This window comes from Hyla sarda, chromosome 6 (genome assembly GCF_029499605.1).
Source record: "Hyla sarda isolate aHylSar1 chromosome 6, aHylSar1.hap1, whole genome shotgun sequence".
Taxonomy (NCBI): Eukaryota; Metazoa; Chordata; class Amphibia; order Anura; family Hylidae; genus Hyla; species Hyla sarda.
In genome coordinates, this window is record NC_079194.1 from 285,404,694 (window position 1) to 285,416,006 (window position 11,313).

General features: G+C 41.1%; 1 protein-coding gene across 1 annotated transcript in view; it reads right to left on the reverse strand.

Annotated features, from left to right (window-relative positions):
* The window catches only part of LOC130277175 (microtubule-associated proteins 1A/1B light chain 3C-like), a 61,051-nt gene that overhangs the window by 43,570 nt on the left and 6,168 nt on the right, over window positions 1-11,313 (reverse strand). Inside the window, exon 2 of the mRNA XM_056527570.1 lies at window positions 2,677-2,780. Coding sequence (XP_056383545.1) covers window positions 2,677-2,737 — 61 coding nt within the window. The 5' untranslated portion in view covers window positions 2,738-2,780. The remainder of the gene's footprint in view (window positions 1-2,676; window positions 2,781-11,313) is intronic.

An 11,313-nucleotide genomic window follows, 5' to 3' on the forward strand; every position in this document is an offset into this window, starting at 1 on the left:
TGCCTGATCGCGGGAGTCCCGCCGCTGGGGACCCCCGGGATCATGCACGCTGCACCCCGTTTGTAATCAGTCCCCGGAGCGTGTTTGCTCCGGGACTGATTACCAGCGAAAACAGGGCGGGCGGCGTGTGACGTCACGCTCCGCCCCGCAATGCAAGCCTACGGGAGGGGGCGTGATAGCACCGGAGAACCCCGTTAACTTTCTGGCACCAGTTGATTTAAAAAAAACAAAACTTCTCCACCGGAGTACCCCTTTAAAGGAAGTGGCTTATGAGGTACGCTTTGCCTAAAAACTTCAAGTGTGTTCTGGAATTTCCACAGAAGTAAGTATTGTACAGTGAAAAAAAAGCCCTGTACATACGGTATTTAATGGCTTCGTTTTCTTTTTAGATGGAGCCAGATGTGGGAAAAACAAACCCTTTGTGCGTCTCGAATTATAAATGGAGGCATATAGAGGTATTATACAAAAATTAGCCATAATGCAGCCTGTTCATGAGACCTACCAATGTCTCCTAGGGCAGATGTCCTTTAACAAAAGATGTCTAGACTGAATGCCCGATGCTTTTGTCTGTTCTACAGCATCTACAGTAAAGGGCCGTTTACACAAAGCCATTGTCATTCAGATCCAAATGATCACCAGACAACAGCCCTGAGTAAGGTGCATGCGCACCACGTTTTCACTGTATGGGTGCCGGATCCGGCTGGGGGGAGGGGAAAACCGTGCGCTCCCGTAAACCATCCGGACCGGCGCTGAAATCCATTGACTTTAATGAGACGATCGGAGTCACCGTTTTACTCCGGTTGGCTCATTTTTGACCCGTATCCGGTTTTCTGACCGGACCTTAACTGCAGGAAAACTGATAGAAACTGGTCACAAAAACCACCCTGAGGTCTCCTAGAACCCATCAATGTCCTCCGATTGCATGGTCTGGTGTCACACTCCGGTCTCCTAGAACCCATCAATGTCCTCCGATTGCATGGAAAAGTCTGACACTCAAGTTCTGGGAGACCTCAGAGAGTCATACTGGACCCTTCTATGCAGTTGGATCACTTTTATACAGTCCTAGGAGACCTCCGGGTTCCAGATCAGATCCGGGTTCCAGATCAACCTGGGTTCTCTAAGATAGTATAAAAGTGTTCCGATTGCATGGAAAAGTCAGATATGACACTCAGATCTCCTAGAACTCTCAGAGTGTCATACTGGACTTATACGTTTTTTTTTCTTAAAAAACTGATGCAACTGGATATAACTTTTTAAACCGTATACGTTTTTTAACCTCTACGGGTTAAAATCTGTACACACGTTTTGATACAGTTTAGTCCGGTTTTGGTCCGGGTGAAAAACCGTATTAAACCGTAAACGTTTTTTTTTTTTTAGCATGGGAGTCAATGGAAACAGTACAGAACCGTATGTGCGTACAGTTCCATCCGGTTTTCACCATACGTTTTTTGGGTGAGAATTATCAAAACCTGTCCAGAGGAAAAGTGGCTGAGTTGCCCATAGCAACCAATCAGATCGCTTCTTTCATTTTTCAGAAGCCTTTTCAAAAATGAAAGAAGCGATCTGATTGGTTGCTATGGGCAACTCAGCCACTTTTCCTCTGGACAGGTTTTGATCAATCTCCCCCGAAGGGGGACGATTGATCAAAACCTGTCCAGAGGAAAAGTGGCTGAGTTGCCCATAGCAACCAATCAGATGGCTGCTTTTATTATTTTTTAAAAAGGCCTGTGAAAAATGAAAGAAGCCATCTGATTGGTTGCTATGGGCAACTGGGGGAGATGTATCAAAACCTGTCCAGAGGAAAAGTGGCTGAGTTGCCCATAGCAACCAATCAAATCGCTTCTTTCATTTTTCAGAAGCCTTTTCAAAAATGAAAGAAGTGATCTGATTGGTTGCTATGGGCAACTCAGCCACTTCTCCTCTGGACAGGTTTTGATAAATCTCCCCCTTTGACTTTGCACAGTTTTTTTCTTGGAATTTCAATCAAACAAGTGAAACTTTATTCATATTGGAGTGAAAAGTTAAAAACTTATTAGTTTTTTTCTTAAAAAACTGATGCAACCGGATATCATTTTTTTTAAACCATATACTTTTTTTTTAACATGGGAGTCAATGGGAACCGTACAGACCTGTATGTGCGTACGGTTCCATCCGGTTTTCACCATACGGTTTTTGACTTTGCACAGTTTTTTTCTTGGAATTTCAATGAAACAAGTGAAACTTTATTCATAATGGAGTGAAAGGTTAAAAACATATGCTTTTTTTCTTAAAAAACTGATGCAACCGGATATCATTTCTCAAACCGTATACGGGTTAAAGTTTGTACACACGTTTTGATAGAGTTTGGTCCGGTTTTGAGGAATCAGTTTTTTTTAATCAAAAACCTGATACGGGAACTGTATTGCAAAAACGTAGTGTGAATGCAGCCTAAAGGCCATCACAATGAAGCAGTGGCCATGGTGGCTGGCAGCTTTTTAGCTTGCTATGGCCTTTGAGGGCTTCCAGAGACTGAAGATAACAAAAGCAAAGCTGGCCGGTGAAGTGCATAACCTGGGGAAGGAATTACAGGGAGGTGCAGTTATGTCAACATGTCAGCAAAATTTCTTGGTCTGTGTAGGAGAATTGGGGGGAGGGCGATGTCACTTAAGTCTCACGTCCGTCCGTGGGGGATGGTACCTTTATCATCCTCTGGAATAGTAAAGTTGCTGGAATCTTGTAGAAGATTTCTTACTGCCATATAAGGTTAGGGTCACCTTTTCATCCGTATTTTTTGCCAAAACCTGGAGTGGGTGAAAAACACAAAAAAATAAAAAATAAAAAAATAAATAAAAGTCAAACAAATCTTTATATCTCAATTATATCTCCATTATATTTTTCTTTAGGTCAGTTCTAGGTTTGCCGCCTTTCTTGTAACAAAAATACCGGCCATGCTAATTTGCACAATTAATTAATTAATTAATTAATTAATTAATTATTAACATCACAGGATACACATATGCGGAGGGGGGGGGGGGGGGTGTATTTTGTCCTATTCTGACCCCTATAACTTTTTTTATTTCTCCTCATATGGGCCTGTAAGAGGGTTCATTTTTTGCGCCCCGATCCATAGTTTTTAACAGGACCATTTTTTGTTTTGATGTGACTTTTTGATCGCTTTTTTTTTTTTAAATTAATTTCAGGAGTTGCAGTTAATTGCTAACTACAACTCCCAGCATGCCCTGATACAGCCTGTGGCTCAGCAGCTGCCCCAAACGGGAACTACAACTCCCAACATGTTGGACAATATAGTAGTATATAGTATTGGTCAGTGTTTCCCAATCAGGGGTGCCTCCAGCTGTTGCAACTCTACAACTACCGGCATGTTGGACTATATAGTAGTATATAGTATAGGTCAATGTTTCCCAACCAGGGGTGCCTCCAGCTGTTGCAACACTACAACTCCCGGCATGTTGGACTATATAGTAGTATATAGTATAGGTCAATGTTTCCCAACCAGGGGTGCCTCCAGCTGTTGCACAACTACAACTCCCAGCATGCCCGGACAGCCGTTGGCTGTCCGGGCATGCTGGGAGTTGTAGTTGTGCAACAGCTGGAGACTCGCTGGTTGTGAAACACTGGTATAGTATATGATGCAACTAGAGATGAGCGAACTTACAGTAAATTCGATTCGTCACGAACTTCTCGGCTCGGCAGTTGATGACTTTTCCTGCGTAAATTAGTTCAGCCTTCAGGAGTTCCGGTGGGCTGGAAAACATGGATACAGTCCTAGGAAAGAGTCTCCTAGGACTGTATCCACCTTTTTCAGCCCACGGGAGCACCTGAAAGCTGAACCAATTTATGCAGGATAAGTCATCAACTGCCGAGCCGAGAAGTTCGTGACGAATCAAAGTTACTGTAAGTTCGCTCATCTCTAATAGGAATGGTCATCTTGGATTACTATATTTGCCCAAGGTGTCCTATGTGGACACCAGGTTTTAGGAAGGGCATATCTCATCCAAGTAAAGCTGGGTAAGATATGGTGGATCCAGGATATAGTCAAAATCCCTGGCAAGACTAAGCTTGCTAGGGATATGTCATGTTATCGGGCCACTGCAGTTTTTGAGCCAAAGCCAGAAATGTATTCAAAAGGAATAGGACATATAAAGGAAAGACTTATACTTCTCCTCCCTTATGGATCCACTTCTGAATTTGGCTCAAAAAAAAAAAATTATATATGTTCCGTTATGAAAACCCTGAAAATCGTCTGTTAAACAGCCGATACAAAATCCCATTGTAGTCTATGGGATTTTTACATTATCCGTTTTAACCCGTCATAGCCCGTAATTAATAATGGACGTTATTTTGTGACGGGAGAAAGTAACGGGAGAAATAGTATTTCCTTGTGCCTAAAGTTTAAAGGGGTACTCCGGTGAAAAACTTTTATTTTTGAAATCAACTGGTGCCAGAAAGTTAAAGAGATTTGTAAATTACTTCTATTAAAAAAATCTTAATCCTTCCTGTACTTATTAGCTGCTGAATACTACAGTGGAAATTCTTTTCCCTTTGAAACACAGAGCTGTCTGCTGACATCATGAGCACAGTGCTCTCTGCTGACATCTCTGTCCATTTTAGGAACTGTCCAGGGTAAAAGGAAATCCCCTTAGCAAACATATGCTGTTCTGGACAGTTCTTAAAATGGACAGAGATGTCAGCAGAGAGCACTGTGCTCGTGATGTCAGCAGAGAGCTCTGTGTTTCAAAAAGAAAAGAATTTCCGCTGTAGTATTCAGCAGCTAATAAGTACAGGAAGGATTAAGATTTTTTAATAGACGTAATTTACAAATCTGTTTAACTTTCTGGCACCAGTTGATTTAAAAAAAAAAAAAAAAAAAAGTTTTTCACCGGAGTACCCCTTTAAAGGGGTACTCCGCCCCTAGACATCTTATCCCCTAACCAAAGGATAGGGAATAAGATGTCAGATCGCCGAGGTCCCGCTGTTGGGGACCCCAGAGATCGCTGCTGCAGCACCCCGCTATCATTACTGCGCAGAGCGAGATCGCCCCTCGTGACATCACGGCCCGCCCCCGTCAATACAAGTCTATGGGAAGGGGGCGTGGCAGACATCACGCCCCCCTGCCATAGACTTGCATTAAGGGGACGGGCTGTGATGTCATGAGGGGCGGAGCCATGACGTCACGCTGCTCCGGCCCCTGTATCGCCCGTCATTACGCACAGAGCGAACTCGCTCTGTGCAGTAATGATGGCGGGGTGCCGCAGCAGCGATCCCCGGGGTCCCCAGCAGCGGGACCGCGGCGATCTAACATCTTATCCCCTATCCTTTGGATACGGAATAAGATGCCAGGGGCGGAGTACCCCTTTAATGCTGTATTTGTTTTGTTACTTAAAAAGAAAAAAAAATGATATTCCCTGGAGGTGAATTTGCCTCTCAATCATATAACATTTTGTCATTTTGAGGTACATATGACATGTCTGTAAGGGATCAAACTACGCTAGAACAATAGAAGAGAAGATATCCAGCTCTCGATGAAGTGTAACCAATAAAACCCCGATGAAGTGTATCCAATAAAACCCCGATGAAGTGTATCCAATAAAACCCCGATGAAGTGTATCCAATAAAACCCCGATGAAGTGTATCCAATAAAACGTAACTTTTAATAGTGCACATAAAAAAATTGAAAAAGTGTTACCACAAAGTGGAAAGTGACATGTCACTCTAAAATGGGAGTGAAGCGCCGACGCGTTTCGAGCTGTTGCTCTTAGTCATGGTCGTATCAAAATACGCTATCCATCGTGGAACAGACACAATTTTTGTTTGGCCTGAAAAAAAAAAATGCCACAAAAAACCATCCCCTTAATTTTGTCCTCCACGGTGCCTTTTTGTGGTGTGTTTTTTTTTTCTTATTTGGCCTTTGTGGCATTTTTGGGGATTTATGAGACTCGAAGATGGGGTGATACTAATTTTGTTTTATTTTTTTATTTTTTCTACATTAAAAATAAAACGAAACATTTTTTAAAGTGCAAAGGCTCGTTTTGATGTGTTTTTTTTACTGTGATTACACCTGCTATGCGAGCACTTGATCACTTATATAATATACTGCCAGCCTTCTGTCTGTATATATTGTAAGATTTCTGCATTATTCCTGTCAATGTATACAGGTGTACGGAAATGGCAGAACTTTCAGCTTTGTTTAAAGGTGCCCGTAGACCTTAGACTGTCTTAGGCAGTGTTTCCCAACCAGGGTGCCCCCAGCTGTTGCAAAACTACAACTCCCAGCATGCCCGGACAGCCAAATGCTGTCCAGGCACGCTAGGAGTTGTAGTTTTGCAACAGCTGGAGGCACCTTGGTTGGAAAACTCTGGTCTAAGATACAGTGGTCCCTCAAGTTACAATATTAATTGGTTCTGGGACAACCATTGTATGTTGAAACCATTGTATGTTGAGACCAGAACTCTATGGAAATCTGGTAATTGGTTCTGAAGCCCCAAAATATCATCCAAAAATAAGAAAAATAAGTAGATAAAGCAAGTCTTTACATATAAAAGTAATAAAGATCTGCTGGGAACTGTAAATCACTGTCTATGTCAGTGTTTCCCAAGCAGGGAGCCTCCAGCTGTTGCAAAACTACAACTCCCAACATGCCCGGACAGCCAAAGGCTGTCCGGGCATGCTGGGAGTTGTAGTTTTGCAACAGCTGGGGCCACCCTGCTTGGGAAACACTGGTCTATGTAGAGGACAGGGGCTTCTTCAGGGTCCTGTAAGTAAAAAAAGTAATGGAGTCGCCCTCACCTGGTGTCCAAAGGTGCAGGTAACCCTGGTACAGGTAAAGTGTACAGAAAATGTAATACCTCCCTGTACTGTAGGGGGCGCTACCAGACACCAGTCAGTGCATACGCTTCAGTAATACAGGGGTTTTAACAGTGAATGCCCATTTTGATTGGTCGGTTCTTCCAGCCATTGACACGTTTCACAGATCTGGACTGTCTGTACATTGTATGTTGAGTCTGGTTTCAACTTACGATGGTCCAGAAAAGACCATTGTATGTTGAAACTATTGTATGTTGAGGCCATTGTAAGTTGAGGGATCACTGTATATGGTGGCCTCCCGATTCTCCGTCAACAGATGATATCAGTGGAGAGAAAGGTTGGGGATGTTGGATTTTTACCACCTAACCTCCTATTGTTTTGGGAGGGATAAGCTACTGCTAAAGGATACACGAATGTTCAGCCATGTATAGGGGAGGATGGAAAAGATAGATACACTGTATCTCTGTTCTGCACCTCTGTCAGTGCCCCATGATGCCCGAGAAATCTTCTGGCTCCACCAACACCCCTGATATGTGCCCCTTATTGTTAAAAGTGTATTGGCTTCTTTGTCCCCCCTACACCCGTGACACACTGTTGCATATATATATATATATATATATATATATATATATATATATATATCTTTTATGTAAATACTGACTGCAGTGTGACTTTAGGTTTAGTAATTCCAGGCTGATACAGTGTAGCAGAGAGGTGACACAATAATAATCATATTACAGAAGTGCAGTATAGAAGGTATTACAGTATAGAAGGTAGTGCAGTATAGAAGGTATTACAGTATAGAAGGTAGTGCAGTATAGAAGGTATTACAGTATAGAAGGTAGTGCAGTGTAGAAGGTATTACAGTATAGCAGGTAGTGCAGTGTAGAAGGTATTACAGTATAGCAGGTAGTACAGTATAGAAGGTATTACGGTATAGAAGGTAATGCAGTGTAGAAGGTATTACGGTATAGCAGGTAGTGAAGTATAGAAGGTATTACAGTATAGAAGGTAATGCAGTGTAGAAGGTAGTGCAGTGTAGAAGGTATTACGGTATAGCAGGTAGTGCAGTATAGAAGGTATCACGGTATAGAAGGTAGTGCAGTGTAGAAGGTATTACGGTATAGCAGGTAGTGCAGTGTAGAAGGTAGTGCAGTGTAGAAGGTATTACGGTATAGCAGGTAGTGCAGTATAGAAGGTATCACGGTATAGAAGGTAGTGCAGTGTAGAAGGTATTACGGTATAGCAGGTAGTGCAGTATAGAAGGTAGTGCAGTGTAGAAGGTATTACGGTATAGCAGGTAGTGCAGTATAGCAGGTAGTGCAGTATAGAAGGTATTACGGTATAGCAGGTAGTGCAGTATAGAAGGTATCACGGTATAGAAGGTAATGCAGTGTAGAAGGTATTACGGTATAGCAGGTAGTGCAGTATAGAAGGTATTACAGTATAGAAGGTAGTGCAGTGTAGAAGGTATTACAGTATAGAAGGTAATGCAGTGTAGAAGGTATTATGGTATAGCAGGTAGTGCAGTATAGAAGGTATTACGGTATAGCAGGTAGTGCAGTATAGAAGGTATTAGGGTATAGCAGGTAGTGCAGTATAGAAGGTATCACGGTATAGCAGGTAGTGCAGTATAGAAGGTATTAGGGTATAGCAGGTAGTGCAGTATAGAAGGTTTCACGGTATAGCAGGTAGTGCAGTATAGAAGGTATTACGGTATAGCAGGTAGTGCAGTATAGAAGGTATTACGGTATAGCAGGTAGTGCAGTATAGAAGGTATTACGGTATAGAAGGTAGTGCAGTATAGAAGGTATCACGGTATAGCAGGTAGTGCAGTATAGAAGGTATTACGGTATAGCAGGTAGTGCAGTATAGAAGGTATCACGGTATAGCAGGTAGTGCAGTATAGAAGGTATCACGGTATAGCAGGTAGTGCAGTATAGAAGGTATTACGGTATAGCAGGTAGTGCAGTATAGAAGGTATTACGGTATAGCAGGTAGTGCAGTATAGAAGGTATTACGGTATAGCAGGTAGTGCAGTATAGAAGGTATTACGGTATAGCAGGTAGTGCAGTATAGAAGGTATTACGGTATAGCAGGTAGTGCAGTATAGAAGGTATTACGGTATAGCAGGTAGTGCAGTATAGAAGGTATTACGGTATAGCAGGTAGTGCAGTATAGAAGGTATTACGGTATAGCAGGTAGTGCAGTATAGAAGGTATTACGGTATAGCAGGTAGTGCAGTATAGAAGGTATTACGGTATAGCAGGTAGTGCAGTATAGAAGGTATTACGGTATAGCAGGTAGTGCAGTATAGAAGGTATTACGGTATAGCAGGTAGTGCAGTATAGAAGGTATTACGGTATAGCAGGTAGTGCAGTATAGAAGGTATTACGGTATAGCAGGTAGTGCAGTATAGAAGGTATTACGGTATAGCAGGTAGTGCAGTATAGAAGGTATTACGGTATAGCAGGTAGTGCAGTATAGAAGGTATTACGGTATAGCAGGTAGTGCAGTATAGAAGGTATTACGGTATAGCAGGTAGTGCGCTGACCTGGCCGACCCGTCCACCTGCTTCTTTCTTCCTTTGTCTCAGACCGGAGCTCCAGCTCTCTGCATGATAAAGAGCTCACACAAGTCAATAGCCCGGGGTTATGCTTTTTTTGCTTCTGTGCAGCAGACAGAGGTAGTTTATATAAGGCCGGGCACAAAAAAACCACAACCTCATCATTCCAGTCCACAAAAGATACATTATACTGCGTAACGTTCATAGCCGGGTATACAAACACACACACACATATATGTATATACATAAACACACACCCACATATATATATGTATATACATATACACACACCCACATATATATATGTATATACATAAACACACACCCACATATATACAGAATCATACAGATACACACATATACATGCACGTAGTAGATAAAATAGTATACAGACACACATATATATGTATATACATAAACACACCCACATATATATATGTATATACATATACACACACCCACATATATATATGTATATACATATACACACACCCACATATATATATGTATATACATATACACACACCCACATATATACAGAATCATACAGATACACACATATACATGCACGTAGTAGATAAAATAGTATACAGACACACATATATATGTATATACATAAACACACCCACATATATATATGTATATACATATACACACACCCACATATATATATGTATATACATATACACACACCCACATATATATATGTATATACATAAACACACACCCACATATATACAGAATCATACAGATACACACATATACATGCACGTAGTAGATAAAATAGTATACAGACACACATATATATGTATATACATAAACACACCCACATATATATATGTATATACATATACACACACCCACATATATATATGTATATACATATACACACACCCACATATATATATGTATATACATATACACACACCCACATATATACAGAATCATACAGATACACACATATACATGCACGTAGTAGATAAAATAGTATACAGACACACATATATGTATATACACATACAGTATATATACAGATACACACATAGACACACATATACAGACATCACATAGTATATCAGTGTACAGACACATGTATATACATATACACACTCATATATACACAAACACATAGACATATATACAAACATGCACAAAGTATATAAAAGTATGCAGAAACACACACACATCTATATCTATCTATCTATATAATGTAGATAGATAGATATGTGTAGAAGTAGAAAAAAGACGACCAGAGGACGGCGCCTCGTGTGTTACCCTAGATAGAGAAAGGGGGGGGGGGGGGGTACAGGCTCCATAGATTGTCCGCTCACCCTCACCTCACGTGACAGCGCGATCCAAGCCTCATTTTCACGTTATTATCCCGGACACAATCTTGGATTATACAATGATTACTCTGGTCGTACAATGTACCTTGTGGGGTTTTTCTCGCTGATGATTATATGAATTATGTTGTGTTCTCTCTTATTTTATACATATTTATATAAACTTACATTGCTATATATGTTCATGACCTCTCACCTTTGCACCACCCTCCATTTTGTGTGTTAATCACCATGCCTATTTAGACCCCTCATGTTTTATGTTGGGTATGTACTTCTGAAGAAGGGGTGGTTTCACCCCGAAACGCGTCATTGCTGTACATCAAATAAAGTTGCTGAACTCTACAACTCCGGGACCTGAGTGTGACACTTCCTATTGGATTACTGAGTGCCTGCTGCCAAGGTCAATTTTTTCATTACTCCTATCCAGATAGATAGATATGAGATAGATAGATATGAGATAGATAGATATGATATAAATATGAGATAGATAGATATGAGATAGATAGATATGAGATAGATAGATGATAGATAGATATGAGATAGATAGATAGATATGAGACAGATATGAGATAGATATAATATAGATAGATAGATATGAGA